Raw genomic sequence first — 24,069 nt, 5'->3', positions numbered from 1 at the left:
TGCCACACTTGGGATTGCAGTCACTGCGCGCCAGATTGAAAGCATCCACATGTATTCAAGTCAAGCCTCAGACATGCAAACCAGTTAGTGATATGCTTGCAGGATGGTTGCAATGAACGCACATTTATTACAAGCTATCGCCACGCTCTGCATTACTCCACCTCTACAGTGCAGTCTAATGTTGGACAGTGACACATTCACGTCGACACGAGCACACTGGGTCTGATTTTAAGATGTGTGTGTTTTCATTATAAGTCAATAGTGTTTTTAGTTCTACTGGAAGAAGAAGGCGTGCTTAATAAATCAGGGAAGATTCATTTCTCACTCTGTTAACCTACAGTTACAGCTCAAATACATACATGCACAAGTAGAACGGAGACACACTAGGCCTGACATACACACATGCACAAAGTATGCATTCAGCGTCAGCTAAATGCAATGTAATAATGTATGCGTTGATGGAGAGGTGTCGAGCCCCTACTGACCTTCACCGCACTGTATGAACGTGTGATACTGTATAAACACAGCTATTGTTCCACAGTGGGCATCTAGAGTTACATGTTGAATGCACAGACTTTAAACTCGTTAAGTCCTTGGTACGACAGGCACACATAGCTCTCAGCTTGGCTCCTGTACACACATCAGTGGGTACTAAAGTTCCAGGCTGCCTCCAGTCAGTGTGGTTTAGGATGATACAGGTGATGGTGAGATTGGTTGCGAGACAAATAGGATGCAAATATGCCACTTTAAGTGTGCACATGTTTTTGCCACTCCTTAATGTTTCCAGAGTCGTTGACATTTGACTTAACTGCTAAATGTTGAATGACAAGCGCTCTAGCGGTGTGTGTGAATAATTGATGTCGTGTCGTAGCATGTCGCTGAAGCTTTCAGACGGACCGGTGTACATGAGGTTTTCCATTGGTATGTTATGGGGCTTGCATTGCTCTTGCTTCCTCTCCCTGCTGTGTGTGAAATACCCATAGACTGTATACCTCCTCGTCTCCTACACAACGAGCTCTTCCTCTGCCAGGCCGCCTGCACCCTCATGGGTGTGTTCTGTGGTATCCTTATGCTGGCATGATGTCATACTGGAGGTTGCAACTGTACACCCTCTCTAAAGCAGAGATCAGCCCCTGAACAATTCATATAGGAACTTGAATGAGCAATTACATTTCAGGATGTGGCATTAATGTGTGTTGCTACCGATCAGGACTGCTCGGTTATGGCAGGAATCATAGTCACTGTCATTATCAATCAATCTTGAGATCATTTTGTAAATGTTTCAAGTGAAATGCGTCTGGTGTGCTCTGACTGTGCTCTTGTACACCATCAAGTCATGAACACATGGGCTGTATACGTATGAATGGTGATGACATGATAAAACAGCCACACCCACACAGCATGGTAAATATGACTGTTACCCACAGCTGTTACCCACATGTACGAATGAATGGGTTGTTGAGACGCACAGGCTGCAGTGGAGACGCTGCGCACAGCTGATCGACCATAGCCACCAAATACAAAAACATAATTCAGATCCAGTCGTCATGACTCCACTCCGGAGGGATTCCCCGACCATTTCTTATAGTTCAAGGGGGGGTCTCCTGTCCCCGGTGCAAACACACTGCCTGAGGAAGCTTGCTATGTGTATTGTTTTTGTCATTAACCTTTTTCGGGCCACTTATTTATTTATTTTGGTGACGATCCGACCTCCATGCTGCTACTCTGGTTCAAACGGCATCCACCAAACTATGATTTATCTCCACCTCCCCAAAATAACTAAAATCTGACACGGTGTGAGATGTATTTTGTAGCTATTCCGTCGTCATTTCCTGCGATCTCCTTCATAAAGTCAGTCAGAATGAATGAATGGGCGTTTCTTTGACTATTTATAGGCACATATTGGCGTTACGTGAAGCCCGCAAAAGCTGCACCGCATTTCGAGTCAGTTGTGATTTATAAAGGGAAACCGGCGTAGGAAGTGCCGTACGCACTTTCCTCGCCGGTACGCAATGTTTGGTGAGTCGGAAAATGTCTGTACCTATTTTTTGGATTTCTACTACGTAAGCAACCTTCCCACGTGAATCCTACGCACGGCGTTATACATGAGGCCCCTGGTCAAAAAATAAATAAACAATGTTAGAAGATATGACCTGGGGCCTGTACTACGAACCTGGTTCAACCTAACCTGGATATGTTTGAGTTAGCCGGTTGGCCTAATCCAAATCATACGCGCTCTCGCTAAACTGTACTACGACGCTGGTTATCAAGTGGATCGCTCAAGCCAGCCGTGTCCTATCTAGTTAGGTGCGCGTTCACATGAAAGGGGTGGTATTTGGAGCATTCGACCAATCACAAACATGGAGAAGCGCACTGACAGCGCAGCGTCATACTTCCTGAATGAAAAGTGAACTTTAATACTAGTCAAAAATGAAGAAGTTAAACTTTAAACATCCATGACTTAAACACTTGATCCAGGATAAAAGCCACAGAGCTGCACCTGCAAGGTGAATACAGCTGGGAACAGAACACGTGTTTGAATGCGTACATTAACAGGTTTATGATATCACTGCTCCGTCTAAAACACCATCTGACTTTAATTACATTTGTCTCGAGTGTTTCGTCAACTTATGTGTTGCTTAAAATAATACTTCTGCATACAGTATGTGACACTGTGAGTGTTGCACGGCCAGATACGGCTCAGCTGACTCAGATCAGGAGATATGATACATTATGAAGTGATATGCCGCGGACTGTACTTAATGTACTCTGATCCGGTTACTTATGTTGTGGCCGATATTTAAGTAAGCTTTCTTAACGCTAATGTTATAGCAGTCAGATTGCTCTGAAGATGGAGGTGATATTCTATTAATGTTCACGTTCACACAGTCGGTGATTTTTGCCGGCCGTCTTTCCTGCGACGGCAGTTTTTCTGTATTTCCTTTCTCCTGTGATATGACTTGATCGCTGTAAACTCCGCACACTGAGCTCTGATTGGTCAGCAGGCGGTGCTTTCACTGAGTTGAGCTCTTAGCCTGCAACCTAACCTGGTCCCGACCAGGTTAGCTGCTTAGCATATATTACCATGGAGATCTAGCCTGCTAAAAAGAGAACCAGCTTCGTAGGACCGGAAAGCCGGAGTTTTCCCTGAATTTAGCCGGCTAAGCGAAAATCCTGCTTCGCAGTACACCCCCCTGGTGTCTGATGCTCAGGATAAGGGGAATGTTTGCTTTTGTTGTAATAATGCTTTACATAGCTATTTCATCGGAATAAAACTTTTCCAAAGAAAATGTTACAAGAGAATTGCAAACAATCGCAAAGCTTGTGTATGTAAAATGAGAGACGAATGATAAATAACTTTTTCGTTTTACAGCTATGTGGTGATACGTTCAGCAATATATGTAGGCTACATTTGTATTCATAGAAGTTAGTGAAAAAATAACAATGTAAATCAAATAAATATGCTTTGCTGTCGTATTCAGTCAATCAAGAGTGCATCGTTCCAAAGAAGTTCTCACTGTTTGTATCCATACTTTGCGCTGTTCATATTCAGGTTCTTTTATTGAGTTTGTGTACACAGCGATTGGTTGAAAAGTGAAACGGACACACAGCCTCCACATCCCCCTCATCTATAATCCGTCAGTTACAAATAACTGTGACTAAGTTGCATTGTACGTGGGTAAACTGTGACACAATAGTATAAAGTCATGAAACTCACACTGTTGATATGCAAAATGTCCTCACACCAAAGCCACTACCTACTCAACGGAGGCACGTGAATAGCTGGGCACAGACTCGGTTCCTAAACTGCTCATTTGGGTGACAAGACGCTCATTAATCCCGCCAAACAAACACATTGTACAAGCCAAGTTCGGCTTTTTGCTGCAGCAAGCCCAGAGGAATACCCTCTTCGTAGCTTGTCTCGGCAGAGCAGAGGAAAAGGCAAGGCAGGAAGTTCTTGGGGAAACACAGCCCTTCCCTCAGTTCTTTTGTCCACTCAGGGTTGTCTGCTGACCTCCCATCAGTTTGGTCCAGAATGAACTACTGATTAGATTCCAATGCAAATGTGTACACTGTACAGGCATTCGTTGTTTCCTCGAGGATACATCTTACTGACTTTGGTTATACGATCAACAGGATTACTCTTTGACTTCGCAAATCATGCATTTACAAAGATAACTTTGTAGATTTTGTGTGCATCAATCTGGTGCACTATGAGAGCAACATTAGGAGGGTAGATCTATGAGAAACGTTGTGCTCATGCCTCATGTAAACCATGTTGTGCTCTAGAACTGATAAACACATTGGTGGTGAACATTTGAATGGCGATGACATGGCAACACTTTCAGACCCACAACACACGGCAAACAGGGTTAATACTCGAATCAAAGAACGACTGGTTAGAATTTGAATAGGGATTCCTGGTTACAATAGGATGAATCTTACTGACTTCCCTGATTCGTCCTTGAGTTATATCCAGCGCTAATAAGCAAATGTAACAAAGATGGACCTTATTTTAACATCAACATTTTAGCATCGTCCTTTTGCAATGTATCCTCATACAACGATGTGTAGGATATCTTAAGGAAGTCTAGTTTTGATTGAGTGATGAGTTGCCTTTCGAGTCCTTGTAATAAGTACTCTGTTACGTAACAAAACCACTTGTTACGGTTTAGAAAATATCGCCTTAGTTACTTGAAGTATCGAACACGCGTAACAAATAGATCAGCATTGCTTCTGGACCCAGCTATCCACCACAGCCTCCTTCCTACATGGACTTTGCGGCTTTTTATACTATGTATAATCTCATGGCTAACAATTACATGGGTTCCATATAGTGGTGCACGATAATTATCGGCCCGATAATAGGAATTATGACGTCATCCCGATAAACCCGATAAAAGTATTAATAGCCCCGATAATATACAATATATTTTTTGGGTAAAAAAAAAGAAAAAAATACTGCGGTGTGGGTGGATTGGGATGAGGGGCGCTTGTTTTTCACTCGGCTCCTCCCGTTTTGCCAGTACTGTGGCGTTAGTGGTTTAGGAAGAGGGGAGTTCTTCACCAATCCAGCGCTCCCTTCTCATGCCTGGCTGTGACGTAAATGGTGTGCGGCCGTGAAGCCAGGACAGCGAACAAACATGTCGTCGGTAGTATGGGACTATTTCAAATTTTCAAAGTTAGATAGTTCGCTTGCTATTTGTATTAACAAATGCAATGCAGAAGTTCCACGAGGAGAAAAAAAGGCAACAAGCTATAATACTTCCAACCTGATTAGTCACCTGAAACATCGCCATGGCTACGATGGTGTGTTCAAAGCGTACGAAGACGCCTGCGCTGCTAAACTAGCGGCGAATCCAAAGCCAGCTGCAAAGGCACCGGGGCTTTCACCTATCGACGAGGCTTTTGAAAAAGGCAAGAACTTTCTTTGGGAAAATAAATATGGTCACTTTGAAGAGTCAGAACTTTGTTTTGTTCATAGTAGTAATGCTCATGTCATTTGCTCACTACTAGTCTTTTTTTTACCACCAGGTGTGCAAAAACTACAGGTACATTTAATATATATATTATATTATTATCGGGTATCGGTCTTGAGAAGCAGGAAGTTATCGGTATCGGTTTCAAAAAACCAATATCGTGCATCCCTAGTTCCATACCAATTGATTACGTGGGGTATTTACGTATGACTTTTCGTAGGTATAACTACAAACAGTGTATGCCAACTGCATTCATTATGTGCATGTTGTTATGTTGGCATAGCAACACTGTGCCGAAGTCACACAAAGCTGCCGGCTTGTCTGTAGAATACTTTTTATTCTAATTCAACTGCATCCGTCAGTGGGTCTATCAGCAGCTGCGTGTGTCTGGAGAATATGCCCAGCCTATGGCTATGCACATATTCTAAGTCACTTGATTGCCTCAAGCTTTCATTTACCACAAAGGGCTGCATGTTTTGTTACTTCAATATTATTAACTGTGTGATTATGATGTAATGATCCTATTTGAAACGGTTCATTAGTGCTTCAGTTAATTTCATCTGACGGCCAAGACAACACACAGCCACAAACACTGAGGAGTTGATTCCACTCAATGGTAATTGAGTGCCAATACAGTGGAGCCCTGTCTGTGTGTGTGGGTGCGCGGTGTGCACGCACTTGTGCCGGAGCCACATGTGTTGTGTGCGTGTTGTTGGCACTCGGCGACAAAGAGAGCATTATACAAGCCGCGTAGGGGAAGAGTGCACGTTAAAGCGCTGTCATAAGCACAAGCCTTCTTCCTGGGTCATATGATGAGCAGCAGTTTGAGAGAGGAAGATGTTGGGAGTTCTAAATTATTGATACATGCAGACAAGACACTTCTATTGTGTCCTCCACACAGTAGGCTACTCTCGACAGTGATAGTTTGTGTAAATCCAACGAGGAGAAACCTGTTTCCTCAAATGCAGCAGTTTATAATGATCAGAAACTAAGGCTTGTAACCGTTTAGCTGCCCTTCGTGTTGTTACGTGCAACCCCAAATGAAGGGGCACACCCCACTATGAAACCTACCGTCTGTAGTCTAGCCCAGTGCTATGTTAATGCTCTTAGTAGATTTACATGTGAAATAGTAGATTACTACACATACTTCAGAACTTAAGATGATCCCTTGGTGTCCCAGACATTACATGACATGTCACTTGTTAGACGCTTTTATCCAAAGCGACTCACATCCTCAGTACTGTGGGCAGTCCCCACAGGAGCACTTTGGGGTGAAGTGTCTCAGGGACACCACGACATGCTGACTGCAGTGGGGTTTGAACCCTGATCCCAACACCAACGCTCAACCCACTGCACCACACGCCTCCCAGACCCAACTGGGCCCTGTGTAGGCCCTTTCCCTCAAGCCCCACATTACATCCTCACCCCCTGTGGAAGAGAGGAAAAAGGCCACTACTGATCGAATAAGGACATTCTAGGTGTTTAATAGACATCACATCTCCAGGTTCTCTCCACTGAAAGAGCTTTGAGAACCACACGCTGAGCTTTGAGAAGCAAACGGCAGAGAAAGACATCTTAGCCCATCAATGACTGAATTGTGTTTTTTTGTATTAATAAAAGAAAAGGCTAGAGGCTCAGAGAGTTCACAAAAGCATCTTGAAGAAGCACCTTTGTGTTGCACCTCCACTCTCAACGTGCTGTGCGTGTGAAGAAGAGGCCGTTTGTAACGAGGAGCTCAGGTGGTCCTCAGATGATATCCGTCCTTCCCGCCCAGAGCCCGACCACAGGCCCCTCGTCCACAGCCAGCACCCACATCACAAGACTGCATGTTTGCAGACGCAGTCTTTCTCTGTCACCAAACACCTGACTCAGCAATCAGCTGAGGCATCAAGAGAAGGCACAACACCAACCTCTAACAAAGCACCAACAAGAGAATCAATGTGTTGGTTACAAAGTGCTTCAGGAGCGAGTCACTAACCCGATCATTGGTTAGAAATGTTAACTTCTGGTTCTCTCGCCTCAAGTCGATGACATTTTGGTTAGATCCCTGAAGCAGCGTCTGTTGTTGACACAAGCTTAAGAGGTGTTTATTCTACAAAATCAAATACTTCAGTTACTGCCCCGCTCAAGCTTAAAGCTTTTATGGCTTTAAAGAAGTCAATGGATATATGAGACTGAAATGAGACATTCCACCTTTAGTAGTCACAACAAAAGGGGTTGATCTGTGGAATAACTAACGATGAAATACTGTGCAACTTTATCTAAACTAGAACTCTTTAGAAACCAAATCCTGACATGTGCATTTCTTGTTGTTTTGTACAAACAATTATTTGTTTAAAACAATGAATCCAATATCACGGATGCTGGTGACGATGATCTAATCTTTTATTTTATGAACAATGTACTCTAGAGGGGGGGTCGGACCAGAACCATGTTTACGCTTCTTCTTGCCCCTTTTCAACACGACATCAACTATTTGAGAATTTTATTTTTTTATACCTTGAACGGTTTTGTTTTTTTTGCTTCTCTTTGTTATAATAATAATAATAATAATAATTATTATTGTTTGTTTTGTTTCCAACATGTTCAATAAATTGACTAATAAGTAGTGGCAATGTGAAATAATGCGATCATGCCATTAAACAACTAACCTAAAGGTAGCTTTTGAATTCTGGCAAATGCATTTAAACTTGGTGGCTGGTGTCTCCCTTAGAGATAAGGTGAGAAGTTCGGTCATCAGGGAGGGACTCGGAGTTGAGCCGCTCCTCCTTCGCGTCGAAAGAAGCCAGTTGAGGTGGTTCGGGCACCTAGTTAGGATGCCACCTGGGCGCCTCCCTAGGGAGGTGTTCCAGGCACGTCCAGCTGGGAAGAGACCAAGGGGTAGACCTAGGACCAGGTGGAGGGATTATATCTCTTCGCTGGCCTGGGAGCGCCTTGGGACCCCCCAGTCAGAGCTGGTTGATGTCGCCAGGGAAAAGAAAGTTTGGGGCTCTCTGCTGGAACTGCTACCCCCGCGACCCGACCACGGATAAGCGGGAGAAGATGGATGGATGGATGGCATTTAAACTTTAAAAATCACAAAACTGCTGTTCATTTTAAATGATTATCTCGTTGAAGAGAACTTGACGGCATAATTCATGTTTTTCTTCTTCCAAAAGAGCTTGTTTTATTGCAATAATTACAATACAACAAAATCAGATTAGCTTTTCCTGCACAAGGGCGACGATAACTTCTGGGTCAGCGTTCACAACAATGTCATCAATTCAGATTTCATTTCAATGTTAAAGAGGAAATATTCTGCTCGTTTTCAGGTTTTTATATTTGTGACATGTCTCCGTGCTTTAATGTTCAAAAAGCTCTTTCTTGTTCTCATACTGCCGGTGCTGCTGATGTTGGTGTTTCTGCACCCAATGATCTCTGTGATCCACTTTCTCATGAAATAAAAACAGTCGTAGTCCCTGATCCCCTCGGAGAAGTACTGAGGTGACTAACAGCTGCTGTGAAGATTGAAAACACAACCATGACACTGAAATCAACTGGTCCTACCTCGCCCAGTAAACTGTGTCCGTGCACCGCGCCGTGCACCTGTTGCTCTGAGAGGTTGGATGACATGCACAATGGAAAGAAGACGGATACGGCTGTTCCCAATGTTCCACCGGTGTCAACACTGAGCACGAGAAGGTCTGACTCAAACACACACGCAAGATTTAAAATCAATTAATCAAGTTTATTTTATATTGAACTTCATACACAATATGTAAAACAAAAAATGGACCACACTTGAGACTTGCGGTGTCCTGGGAAGCTGTTCTACACTTGTGGGCCGTAATTCTAAAAAGACACATTACCTTGGGCATTTGTTTTACATTAAGCATTATACAAAGCAAATGGCAGAAGACCTGAGGGATACACGGAGTTCATGGGTTAAAAGCACATCTGATAAATAGCTGGGAACAAGACCATTTAAAAGCTTAACAAATCAAACAAAGGTGTTGTATAGAACAATGGGTGTGATTGGTGTGACATTGTGCTCTATCTGGTCCTCGTTAATGGTCTTTCAACTAACCCCTAGGTTCTACACTTGGTTACATGGTTTGAAATGAGTTTTCAGAACCTTTAATCAGGAGCCCCAACTCTATTTCCTGCACTCTGAAAGTGGCTAATGTAATAGACGGTGATGATTAAAAGGTCATTCATGTCTCAGCAGGCATGTGTGATATCCCTGTCACTGCCAGAAACCAATCATCTGGCCATTACTTAACCAGGAGTTCACAGTACTCGTTAGAATGTCAGGGCTTTGATAATAATTCCTTTCATGTTCTGTGTTTATCTGCAGAGGTACATCGTCTTGGAAGACTCCCAGGACGGCGAGAAGAAAGATCTGCAGAGTCGACTGGTGATGCTGGAGGCACACTCCCGTCAGCTGGAGCGCAAAACTAAAAACCATGCCGATCAGAGTAAGTTCCCACACACAGGTTTTACTGTTCTGCCTCTATTCTGGGGTAGACACACACACACACACACACACACACACACACACACACACACACACACACACACACACACACACACACACACACACACACACGACCCTGTGAGCAGCATTGACATGTTGCAGGTCTTGTGACTGTGTGTTAGCCTGACGTGCCAGAGGCAGATGGACTCCCATGTCCCAGCTAGTTAAGGTAACTAAGTAAGGGATAATGTGCAGCGACTTGGTCATTATGGGGAAAAGAACACCGACAGGCTGATCAGGAGCCCGACGCGAAGCGGAGGGATCTGGATCGGCATGCCGATCCAGATCCCTCCGCTTCGCGTCGGGCTCCTGATCAGCCTGTCGGTGTTCTTTTCCCCATAATGACCAAGTCGCTGCACATTATCCCGCTTATTACATGGCCACATTCTCAACAAAGTAACGTTATGACTCCCAATATTAATTGAAATGCTTTTATGGATTTAGAAAATGATTTTATTGATTTAAAAAATAGTTTTATGTATTGATTTAAATTGACATGCATCCGCGAAGAAAAATAGTCCGATGTTACTGTTTGAACTAACGTAGCAACGGCAGGAACTGCTTCGATAGCGTTTTTGAGGAGCTTTCTGATTACAGATTTGAAAACATCGCTGCTTGCTTTAAAAGTAGCACAATTCATTATGTCAGACCTTGGAAAGTATCTCGATATCCCTGCCCTGATGCCAAAGTAACTGCACACTGTATGTTTTGCCATTTGATGTCTATGGCTGGACCGCTGCGTAAAAAGGAGGGTTTCTGCCCGTTACTTCTCCGCTGTTTTCTTGTCCCTCTTGTCTTTTTCTTTTCTTCACTGGGGACTCATCAGCCACTAACTATTACTCCAAATTACTGTGCTCTCCAAATATATTAAAATGAATGTTAAAATCCTCCATGTTGCTATCACACGCCAGCGGAAAACTAAAGACAATCAGACAGTTTGCTTGCTTTTCAAACTGTTACATTTGAAAAACAGTGAGAGCGTCTCTTGTCAGTTTGAAAAGCCAACGGTAGGAACTGCTTGCGTTTTTGAGGAGCTTTTTGATTACAGATTTGAAAACATCGCTCCTTGCTTTAAAAGTAGCACAATTCATGATGTCAAACCTTGGAAAGTATCTAGATATCCCTGCCCTAATGACAAAGTAACTGGCAAGTGAATATGTGTCGCCGTTTGATGTCTATGTCTGGACCGCTGCGTAAAAAGGAGGGTTTGTGCCCCGTTACTTCTCCGCTGTTTTTCTTGTCCCAGTTCGAAAAGCAAACTGCATGCAGTTTGCTTTTCGGCCCAACTGTATACAGTTAAATCGCCCGGACTTCTTTCTGAAGATGTGAGCGTCCTTAACAACGGTCAATAAGTCCTTGACAGCGGTCTGTCTGTTCGGTATTAACAACGTGTCACGTGTTCTGAATTGACCAATCAGAATCGAGTATTCAACTAAGCCATGTAATAACACAGGTTAACATGACTAGCCTGCCAACTGCCATGTCTGCTGAATGAGCTGTAATATAATAATCAGCACGTATAAAGAAAGGCTCACTTTGAAGTACAGGACGAGTCGAGGCTGTTAACCTGCTTGTTTGTCATCTAGAAAACCCTTACTTTTCGTATCGTTCCATGTTTTTGGATAATTATTTGCCTAAAACACTCACGTAAAAAGTGAGTGATCTAATGCTTTTTTCTTTTTTCTGAGTCTTAAGGACTAGATCATGCAAATAAAGCCCTCATGATGAGTGCATGACTGCACTGTGGACGGTGTGTGTGACCGCTTGTTAGTTTCGGCGCAGGGCCGTAAAATACGCCTCCATCATGCCGAGGGAACACTAGTGTGGGTTTGATGATGTCAGTGGATCAAACATACTCTAAATACAGTATTAACCAAAGGAAACTATGATGAATTAAACTAAATAATACAAATAACAAATAGACAACTCTGGGCATCTGTTTAGAGGTACTAGAGGGGAAACTAGAAAAAGTCAACAGTAACATTGTTGGCTATTTTCCGGTATAATCAATACATTGTTTCAGTCATTTATCGACTGACAATATTGTAAACATTAAAAAATGCTTAACATTTCATACACCTAGCTATTATCGATTTAAAGAAGGTACAATAAGAAAAGGGAACATTAGCACATTATTTAATAATGAAAGTAATTCTGTATACACTCTAGGTCAGTAGAATGTATTAGGTACCGAATTGTTGTTCTCTTATTGCTAAATTGTATCAAAGGAAATTTGAAAACAAACAAAACTTGGATAAACGACAACAAACACAAAATGATTATCGCTTTATTTACTTTTTGTATTTGATATACTTATTTCACTTTGACATGCATGAGAACATCATGTGGGGCTTTCCTGAGCATCACTTCCATTTGCTCACACCTCTGTATTTAACCAGGTTATTTCTGCTCCACTCCAGTTCCTCTTTCAGCCCTCTCATAGGCTCACTGCCTCACTGTTTACATCCCTCTGTGCAGCTGCTCACTGCCTCACTGTTTACATCCCTCTGTGCAGCTGCTCACTGCCTCACTGTTTACATCCCGCTGTGCAGCTGCTCACTGCGGAACTGTTCTTCATTGATTACGTAGGTGTTTGTTCTATATCAAGCACATGAGCCTTGTTCAACACCTGAAACAAAGGATGTTTCCGACATGTGCTGCAAAGCATGAAGCATGACGGGTCGTGCAAATAAGTTGTGACAGCTCACAGCCGGCTCTTCATGGCCACTTGTACAGAGGGTAAGGGACTTCGAAGTGCCACAGTCAGCTTTTTGTTAGAGGGCGTTTGACATCTGGCAATGCAGGAAGACTGTGTGGCTGTTGTGACTACAAACTGATCTCACCTTAAGGCCACAGATGGATTACCACTGAGGGTGATTGTTACTATTAAGATAAGTGTGTCTATTGTTAATTACCTTTATTGCACTTTAGTTTAAATTGTAAACAGGAAATGTGTAGTTTAAAAAATAACTATTCACCAATATTTCCAGTGATTATCTTAAGGTTACTTTGAATGTTATCATTTCAAACTGGGGCTGCACATTCATCTGAACTTAAAGAGGCTATGTTATGCAAAATGCATGGCTCATATTTGTATGTTTTGCCTCTACTGTGACATGTTTACATGCTTTAATGTTTAAAAAGGTCTTTATTTTTGATTGTTCGTCCGGTATGAGATGTGTGGGAAATGTTTCCGCACATGATACACCCTTGGCGTATCACGTGCAATGTGTTGGAGCGTTAGCCAATAGAGTGTTGCATAGGGCCTCTTTAAAGGTGGGGTAGGTAAGTTTGAGAAACCGGCTCGAGATCGCTAGAATTTGAAAATACACAACCGGAGAAAATCTGCCACTTCCTTACAGAGCCCCTCCTCCAACACACACGAACGCGCACATGACCAATGAGGGCACGAGATAAGTGTGTGCCCCGATGGAAGGCTGACAGGCAGGTAGGCCATCCGATTGGTTGTACTTTTTACAGTATCACGGCTTCTACAGATGACATTTTTTTATGGATTTTTTGTCAAAGCACTTCAGATATTCATTGCTATCGGGATGTTAAGAGCATTCCATGGAATATAACAAAAAGTGTATCTCGAGCCGGTTTCTGAAACTTACCTACCCCACCTTTAAGTGGTAATGGTAATATAGGCTATTCACCAGTGTAATATTCAAATTGCAGGAGGCGCAATATGTGTTGCAAGCTAAATATGTGTACATTTTATTCTAAATTAAGTAATTACTGTTGCAACAGAGAATTGCTGGCCCTACAAATCGTATTCTATGGACTTCTGAAAGATATCTTTGTTTAATGCCCTCCAATATTGTGAATCAATTGCAATATCAGTCAAAATAGGTGAAATTAGTTTTTTATCTTGAAACCCTACTACAAACCACATCATTAATATAACACTTTTGACACCATTGAAATCAAAACCCAAGGAGCTGCTCGGTCATTTTAAGATTGAAAGTCCCTGCTTCAGAGGGCTGAGATAACCTGTCTCCTTGTTGATGCATGGTGGCCCTCCTCTGGCTATGAGAGGTTATTGCACTCTAGCACCAAACGGTATCCCAGAATCCAATGAAAAAAATGGTGTATACTTGGTTTCCCACTGGACACATTTAGTCAATGTGGCAGTTTGATCCATACTTGTTATTTATTTAACTATTGCTGTTGTTATTAAGATCTTTGTTGTTAACTTATGGTGTTTTTCATGATATGCACTTGAAGTAATTTTCTTTTTTTCCATGCAGTTATCAGATGTGACGAGAGAGAAGCAGACCTCAAAAAGGAGTACAACACGCTTCATCAGAGACACACTGAGGTATGTCTGCCTGAGATAAGGACGTGTGTTTGGTCACATGTCACCCAGATACACACAGTGTTGTATCTGTATTTCACATAACTAATGATACACGGTGCAGAGAAAAGGTAGCAATTTGGAGCCTCCACCTAATTAATGACATCACTGTTTAATAGTCAACACAAGATCATTTTACAAACAGCTTGAGTCTAATATTGATGTCAAAATTCAGGAACAACATAAAAACATCAATAAAATATCACTTGTCAATATAAAAGTGAATGTGTATGAAAAAGCAGTAGATAAATGATCTTTCAGGCATTGTTTTCGAAGCATTATATAGAGGGAATGCTTCAGTTTATATACAAATGACAGGGTTCGTACGGTCATTGAAAACCTGGAAAAGTCATGGAAATTCAAAATGCAAATTCCAGGCCCTGGAAAAATTATGGAAAACAATATTTTTCCCAAAGTTTTGGAAAAGTCATGGAAATGTAACTAAAGTTGCGTCAAATATAATTTACATTTTATCTAATCGCCGAAATAATCTGCGGTCGCGAGCTGTTCTGTGCCATCATGACGCGCATGGTGTTATTTTTTAATATATGAAGCGCGAGCTGTGTGCTCGAGTCTTCCTGCCTGTCGGCTGAACTCTGCTGCTCCGGTATGAAGGTCAGTTTAGCTACGGTGCGTTCGTTAACTGTGCGGAGCAGACATTGTCACTATCTGCTAACGTTAGCTTTAGCCTTCGTTTTCTAATAGTTTTTTTCATAGGCTATAAACGGAGGTGGTATAAGTATAGATATTGTGCTAGAGTAAAAGTAGAAGTACTCAGATCTTGTACTTTAGTAGAAGTACTCGGATGTTGTTCTTAAAAGTAGAAGTACTCAGATATTGTACTTGAGTAAAAGTACAAGTACTCAGGTCTTGTACTTGAGTAAAAGTAGAAGTACTCAGATCTTGTACTTGAGTTAAAGTAGAAGTACTCAGAAAAGTAAAAGTACTCAGATCTTGTACTCGAGTAGAAGTACTCAGATCTTGTACTTTAGTAGAAATACTCAGATATTGTACTTTAGTAGAAGTACTCGGATGTTGTTCTTAAAAGTAGAAGTACTCAGATCTTGTACTTGAGTAAAAGTAGAACTACTCAGGTCTTGTACTTGAGTAAAAGTAGAAGTTCTCAGATCTTGTACTTGAGTTAAAGTAGAAGTACTTCAGAAAAGTAAAAGTACTCAGATCTTGTACTCGAGTAGAAGTACTCAGATCTTGTACTTTAGTAGAAATACTCAGATCTTGTACTTTAGTAGAAGTGGAAGTACTCAGATCTTGTACTTAATAAAAGTAAAGTACTCAGATCTTGTACTTGAGTAAAAGTAGAAGTACTCAGATCTTGTACTTGAGTAAATGTAGAAGTACTCAGATCTCGTACTTGAGTAAAAGTAGAAGTACCAGAGTGTAGGAATACTCTGTTACAGTATAAGTCCTGCATTCAAAATGTTACTCAAGTAAAAGTACAAAAGTATTATCATCAAAATATAGTTAAAGTAGCGACAGTAAAAGTAGTCGTTGTGCAGATTGGTCCATTTCAGAATTATATATATATATATGTTTTATAATGATTGCAGCGAGTTTGAATGACTTTGTAGACTGCAGGGTAGCTGGTGGATTTACTCCAGGTGGAACTAAAGTCTGATTTAACACTTGGTTATATTTCACATCATTCATCCAGATCTGTGAAGTAACTAAAGGTATTAAATACATGCAGTGGAGGAAAAGTACACCATGTGCCTCTGAACTGTAATGGAGCAGAAGTACACCATGTACCTCTGAACTGTAGAGGAGTAGAAATACACCATGCACCTCTGAACTGTAGAGGAGTAGAAGTACACCATGTACCTCTGAACTGTAGAGGAGTAGAAGTACACCATGTACCTCTGAACTGTAGAAGTACAAAGTAGCAAAACATTGAAATACTTAAATAAAGTACAAGTATCTCAAAATTGTACCCAAGTATAGTACTTGTTGAGTTTATGAACTTAGTTACTTTACACCAGATGCCATAAAGATAGAAAGACTCAGCCTTGCACAGAGGCATGAAAATACATTTTCAAAATGCTCAACAGTGCTGCCAGAATTATAAACTGACTGCTACACAATTAAAATAAATGCTTTTATATATTTCTATTAGATGTGACTCTTTGGCGTTTCTGTTATTATTAACACTGCTGCTTTAGTTGTTCTGACTGCTAAAATCCTCTGTTATTCCTCATTTTAAAGCCGATATTCCGTGGGGTCGGGGGCTCGGGTCCTTGTCACCTTTTTCATACCTGATGAGTTTGCCTCCATGACTACAGTTGCTTTAGCGTGTAGAAGCTAGTAAGCTACTATTTGATTTGTTTTAGATAGGCACTACATGTTTCATATGCAGACCTTATTTTCCTGTTCCATGTTCAAATAAACCATTTTCAGTGGTAATTTTTGTTTGGTCATGGAAAATGAGGTAAAGGTCATGGAAAAGTCATTACAAATCATTGATGAAAAAGTGTATGAACCCTGAAATTAGCTTTTCAAAAACACATAAAAAAGAAGAAATTAATTATTGAATTATTCCACATCAATACATTCCAATATCAGTGTCATTATATGCACCTCTGGTTCAATAAAAAGTTGTGAAAATTAGAAGAAAAGATGATTTAAAACATGAAGTATCCAAACATGAATAATGTTTTTGTTGAGTCATTAGTCAGCCTAGTTCTCTTAATAAATGATGCATCACTAACGGATGCTCTAAAACAGGGGTGTGAAACTCAATTTCATCGCGGGCCACATTGGAATTATGGTGGCACTCAAAGGGCCGGTTGTAACTTTAAGACTATATATATATATAAAATGATGTATTATATTACATTATTGCCTCTGCATTGGATTATTATCAGATAGGGTAATAACTTCATAATTAACTACGTCTGAAAGCAGACGTCTACGGCAAATAAATTGCAAGTCTCTTCGGTGAGAATGTCACAAAATGATTTAAAAAGAAAAGCAACATTTTGAAAAAAAAAGCAAAGTATTGAAAACAAATCGAATTCTAAGGGGAAAAAGCATATTTTGTAGAAAAAAAGTCAAATTCGAGATGCATTGTGGGACATGTAGTTTATGGGCAACGTGCTTCTGTAAATCGGCATGTAACCGTATAATAAACGTATTCTTCATGTGTGAGTGACCATGAATGTTTCAAATGGTATAATCACGTATGCTGTAGTTTGGTAACAACAGTCATTTCATCATCCTCGTTTTGTACAGGTTTTTGGCATTTTAATATAGCATAACACATGTTAACATTTTAAAAATAAACGGCACACAACCTGTACTGCTCTTACTTTGAAATGCAGAAACCACGGCCATCGCATATGTCTGAAAACTCTGTGTATGTTTGGTGCAAAACATAGAGTTAAAATCCATAAATGCTTTTTTGATCCCCAAACATAACTTGATTCACAAAGTTATGAAAGATATCAACAAATGTTTTTACTTTACTTAAATAAATGTAAGTAAATGAATTGAATGTATCCACAGATTTTTTTTATATTTGCAGATCAATTTTATATGTGCAAAGTATTTTCAGAGTTTACAAATCTTATTTTGCATATGTGGAACAAATGCAACATAGGCTTATACATATAATTATTTTTGACACTTTAAACAATTTGAGTTACAATATTGCCATATTGAGACGAAACTACCTCCAAATGAAATTGAAGCTTATTCCACGACTCTGTTTTGCCATATCCCTTCCAGATGATCCACAGCTACATGGAGCACCTGGAGCGAACGAAACACCAGCATGCAGTCGCACATGAGCCCTCAGATACAGGGACATCAGCCAGAACACGGTGAGACAACCACACCATACTCATTACATACTGTTAGTTCCTTCTTAAAGAGGCCTTGTTATGCTTTTTCGATATTCCCCTTTCCTGTAGTGTGTTATACAGGGTTCCTGCGGGGTCTTAAAAAGTCTTACATTTGATAATCTGGTTTTCATTCATGTTAATGGTCTGCAAAGGCTACATCCCAAAGTTTCCACCAGAGGAAGTTTCTCTCCCACCCTGCGAGATTACTTCCATTACATAATGACATCACTAGTGCTCCAACACATTGTACGTGATACGTACCGTTAAGGGATGGAAAATCTCTAAGCAGTTGACCAATCGCAACAGCGCTGGCCAGCTAACCAATCAGAGCAGCTCTGGTTTCAGACAGAGGGTGAGAAGAGGTGCTCCAGCACAGTCAGAATGAGAAAAAGAAAGTGCTTTTTGAACATTAAAGCATGGAGACATGTCACAGCAGAGGCACAACATACATATATGAACCTGAAAATGGGCACAATACAATAAATGAGAACATTTGATTTTAAGACTTGACAGGTGTGTTTGTATGTCCATTCAATTGCTTTGGACAGTAACCCTTTTTGGAACAGACACATGGACAGACTTTATGAAAGATAGACCTTCATTATAAACTTCTGAAATAAATGAAACTGGAGTTGAGTGGGACAGCTAGGGCAGTGATTCTCAAACTTTTTTCAATAATGTACCCCCTTTGAAAAAAAATGCAGCCAAGTACCCCCTGATCAGCGCAAACACTAATTGTTAGGGGGAAAATGCCTATATAAAGAGGTACAGTACAGCGCTGCACCATCAGTGTCTGATTTATTAAAACAACAACATTGTAACTGAGAACACTTTAAATGCTACCTTTCAAATGTTTACAATCCATCACTAAATTCATGGCCAACCAATTTTCAACATCATGCAATAACACTAAGACGACATTAGTTGCATTGAAACTGATCTTTTTAATAAGTTGTACTTACAATGTAGTGAGAAACATGGGCTTCTGCTTCACTGAGGATCTTGTCATTTCTGACAGGGAGGCAAACTGCAGTTATTACACTTTGCATTTTGAAATATGTATAACTCTGTTCATATAAAACCCACACTGCTCAAACTTCCTTACTTTTCCTAAAATTGGTATATTTGTAATATACCGTACTTTTCGCACTATAAGCCGCGACTTTTTTCCCCATTTTTTTTTTTTTTTTTTTTTGTACAGCTAACGGCCACTAGGGAACCTCCTAAATCTATGGATTTTACAGGTAAAATTAACCACCTTTAACACTATGGGCTCTATGACCGGTCCGCGCCCGCCACCTTTAAGCGACGGGCTCCAGCCAGCAGGAAAAGCTGGAGGCCGGTAAAGAGTGAGACAGGTAGCGCCAAAGTAAAAGTTGAGCCGAGAGACAGAACGAGAGCAAGACAGACGGACAATTTAGCTGCTGCGGCTTATATGCAGGTGCGCTTTATAGTCCGAAATGTACGGTATATTGGATTCGCTCAGTGTGGCAGGAAACACTACCACTTTGTCAGAACCTTCTAATAAATACCAGAGGCAGCTTTGTACAAAATATAGGAACATCTTTATTTTAACCACAACAGTTAATTGGTAAGAGGAGAGGAGAGAACAAGACGAAGCGAGTCCACGGGGCACCAGAAACCCCCACTAGACTGTGGAGTCCACTTTTAAATACACTTCAGCAGGGCTAGTTGTACTAGCGTTTAACGCGGCACACCACACCAAGAACACGGCATGCAAACACCCTCTGCCGGAGGCACACAACTAGGCTAATTATGAACACACAGCACACACACACTGCAATGACCCAACCAACAATTTAGGGCGAGAGCTCCAATTCGTGGTAGCCTCTCCCCTGCTGCTCTCCTTCCATACACTGTAAAATACTTCTAAAATCTGACATCCAACAATATAAATGAATATACGTAACTCGCCAGTTGGCGAGACCCTCCCCCGGGGTCTACGCTTGGGACGCCGTCCAACTCCCCGGGGATTAGCTTCGCTGGACGACGTGAACTGAGTCACAGCTGGTGTCCGTGTTGCTTGGGCACCGCCGTGCGTAAGGAGGGATCGTGGCTCGCACTCACTAAAACCCCGGCCCTGACTATCTATAGGAGGTAACAGGCCTCCCGATCCTGACACTCTAACGTCTTTCCTGTCTGGCTGTCTTCGTCGCCGGCAGCTCTATCCGCTGCGAACGACACCCTCCCACCCAAAAGAGTGCTGAGTCACATGTAGCGTTCTCCAACCCCCATTCAGTTCTCCACTGCCTTTTCTCTTTCCGCTGTCAGTCCCCCAGCTGTGAGTCCCTCAGCTGATTAACACACCTGTTTCAGTTCAGTTAATCAGCGCCCATGCAGGCGCATTCACATCAAACATTTATCAAATTATTTTTTTTTACAGTACTCCAACGTACCCCTAGGGGTCACCGTACCCCCATTTGAGAACCACTGAGCTAGAGGATGCTGTGGATCAGAGCTGTCACAGTCATCTCCAGTAATCCTACGATGGCCTGATGAGCTCTGTGGCTGATTGCTCACTTGTGGAGCAGATTATGCCTACTGCAGATGCCAGGAGGTCAGCAGACCCACTATCAGTTATTATGAACATATCAATTTAAAAAAAGGCTATTTGTAATTAGTATTTTGTGTGGATATACTGGTTCAGCCCTTTGTGTCAGCAAGTACCAGTATTCACTCCGTTTCTGTTTACACATTGGTCTCCCACCCTAGCCATCAGATGGTTTGTTGATGATTCTTCGATGTACTGCCACCAAATCTGACCTATATTCACATCCACCTTTTTTTCACATATGCACGAATTGCAATACATTTGGTCATTGATTGACTTTCCCTCTTGCACCATCATCAGGTCAACATTTAACACTTTCTCACACTTTGGCTTATAAAGTAATACCAGCAAAACTAAAGACACTAGGTCAACTAATGGACTAATGACTTTGCATTTAGTGCCGAACAGTAAATACTAGCATAAACCATAATACCTGCTAATCATAGAGTGGTGCAGTGACGAGTCCTAACTCCCGGAAGTGAGTTAGCATTTTACCACTACCGGTTCCCTCGTCTCGGAGTCAATGGGATTTCTCAATAGGATTTTGGAAAATAGCTGGAAATAAGGTTTGTGGTCGACACAAATTTAAGAGACTGATCATGTTTGTTCTACGACATTAAATACATCAGCAGTGACCCCACTGGTGATTTCTGAAGAGTTTACGTGTCTGAAAACCGATGGTTGTTAACAAGTGGCTGAATAGGACTACAGAAGTTGTCGAGGTAATTACGCCGAACACGTAATGTGAAGAAAACTTCTGATCAGCAATGTGATGAAAGAATGGAAACTGGAATCTGCTTAATACAATACAAACTTTATTTATAAAGCACTTTAAACCTCCAGACCAAAGTGCTGTACAGGCAAATAGATAAAAACACAGCTCAGCTCACACACCATAAAACAAGTAAAAACAAAAAACAATTTAAATGCAAAAAAGCAAAACTCTAAAAGATGTTGAAACGCCAAATGTTAAAACGCTAAGGAGAAGAGGTGGGTTTTAAGAAGCGATTTAAAAGCAGGCAGTGTGGAGGCCTGTCTGATCTCCAGGGGCAGAGCGTTCCACAGTTTGGGAGACGCTACAGAGAAGCAACGGTCCCCTCTGAGCTTTGACCTGGTTTTAGGCACATTCAGGAGCAGTTGGTCCGCTGACCTGAGAGGGCGGCTCGGCGTGTAATGCTGTAGCAGCTCAGCAAGGTATGGTGGGGGTCATGCCATTTAGGGATTTAAAAGTAAATAAAGAATTTTAAAATGGATCCTAAAATAAATTGGCAGCCAGTGGAGAGAAGCTAAAACAGGGGAAATGTGGTCAAACTTCCGTGTGCCAGTTAAGAGCCTTGCTGCAGCATTTTGCACCAGGCCTTTATGTCATCTAGGCACTTTAGCAGTGGGCTAATTAGGTAACCCTCCTTCTTTGTTAGAGGGACATAAATCTGGCTATCGTCAGCATAGCAGTGGAATGCGATGCCGTGCTTTCTAAAAATGGACCCAAGAGGGAGCAAATAGAGGGAGAATAGCAGGGGGCCTAATACTGAGCCCTGTGGGACCCCATACATGAGTGGAGCAGAGGATGACTCGGAGTCACCAAGGCTGACAGAGAAAGTTCTGTCCTTCAAATATGACCTGAACCATTCCAGGGCTTTTCCCCTCAATGCCCACCCACTTTTCCAAGTGGGAGATCAGGATGTCATGGTCGACTGTATCGAAAGCAGCAGTTAAGTCAAAAAGTAGGAGCACAACGCATTCCCCAGAGTCAGTAGATAAGAGGATGTCATTAAAGACTCTTAAAAGCGCTGTTTCAGTGCTGTGCATAGTTTTAAAACCGGATTGGAAAACCTCCAGTATGTTGTTGTCTTCCAGAAAAAACATAATTTGACTGTAGACAATCTTCTCCAGGATCTTTGACAATCATCCACTGAAGTTTATTGAGTCATACGGCCGGAGCGTTTACAAGATATTTCACACAACTTTCATCATGGAAAGACCAAGCCAACACTGAGGAGACAAAGAAACACAGCGCAGATCTATACATGAATAAAGGAGTGGCCTATATTCGCGCGATTTTCCCTAATCGATACCAGACATGTTGAAGACAAAGAACCGGTCTGTTAAAGCCATCGTGCATGGTCCACACTTGTGTGGGTTCCCATTACATTAATTACATCAAAAGCAGAATAAGATTGAAACATTCAATCACAATGGTTGATACAGACAACCACAATAGAAAAATCATTTCTCTTCAGTGTTTGATTTCTTTTGTCAAAAAGCACAATAATAACACACATGCAATACAAAAATATAATGGTAAAATATATGTTTCAAAAACAAGATCTTTTATCATTTATCACTCAGTTAATCTCATTCATCAAACACAAATTCACAATCAGCTTACATCTCAAAGATTTACTTCAAGGCAATTACTTATTAAAACACAATTAGAATTTAGGATTATAAGAAATCCAATTGAGGTATGAAATCAGACTCATGAGAGATCCAGTTAAAATTCCTAGTTAAGGTATAAATTCACAGTGATGAATCGATCAATCTGTAAAGTTACAGTGTCCTCAATCTTTAACATTACATTACGTTTACTTCAATAGGCTTATTCAAGAGTAAGGCACTTAACAGTACATACATTGTATTCAAATACATTTGTTCAAAATCTGAAAAGGAAAAATCAGACATTTTATTGTAACAACCTGAGGAAGGAAAAATCAAAAACATCTGTTCTTTACAATAAAAACATCTATTCTTTATTTTGAGTGTCAACTTTAATCAATTTATCAATCGCTGAAAGGGGGTACCCATGGTACAGAAACTGCGATGGAGACCCATGGGTCTGGAAGCTCGGCGTCGTACATCAACATTGTGTCATCTACAGTTGAATACCCCACTAGCCTCTGTGGGGCCTGGAGGGCAGTCTTGGCAACCCTGCGTATGGCTAATTTAACTACAGTGATCAAACAAATCACTAGGATTAGCACAACCAAGATAAACACTGCAACAGTAACAACACATTTAACCAACCCCGCTCCCCAGGATCCATGCAATGCTTTTATCCCGTTAGCAGTATCATGAATCATATCCATAACTTCCGGTTAGGGCTGGGCGATTTGGCCTTTTTTCTTCTAACTAATGGACAATTTTCGATTTAAACCTCGATTTTTTTCTTTTTTTTCTAAACAAACAAGACCAAGGCAAAATTTCAATACATATTTTCTTTAATAACACAATAAAAATAAATGAGATTACCAAGTAGTCTAGGCCTATGTGAACAAATCAGTTGT

General features: G+C 41.2%; 1 protein-coding gene across 4 annotated transcripts in view; it reads left to right on the top strand.

Moving 5' to 3' along the window:
* spag9b (sperm associated antigen 9b) overlaps positions 1 to 24,069 on the top strand; it is a 68,429-nt gene that overhangs the window by 1,356 nt on the left and 43,004 nt on the right. For all 4 annotated transcript variants that reach the window (XM_034108097.2, XM_071206807.1, XM_034108092.2 and 1 more), the window contains exons 2-4: positions 9,817 to 9,937; positions 14,250 to 14,320; positions 18,098 to 18,192. In XM_034108097.2, coding sequence (XP_033963988.1) covers positions 9,817 to 9,937; positions 14,250 to 14,320; positions 18,098 to 18,192 — 287 coding nt within the window. The remainder of the gene's footprint in view (positions 1 to 9,816; positions 9,938 to 14,249; positions 14,321 to 18,097; positions 18,193 to 24,069) is intronic.

The sequence above is a fragment of the Pseudochaenichthys georgianus genome, chromosome 19, assembly GCF_902827115.2.
Source record: "Pseudochaenichthys georgianus chromosome 19, fPseGeo1.2, whole genome shotgun sequence".
NCBI lineage: Eukaryota > Metazoa > Chordata > Actinopteri > Perciformes > Channichthyidae > Pseudochaenichthys > Pseudochaenichthys georgianus.
Note: the sequence above shows the minus strand (reverse complement) of the source record. Positions and strands in the feature narration are given on the sequence as shown.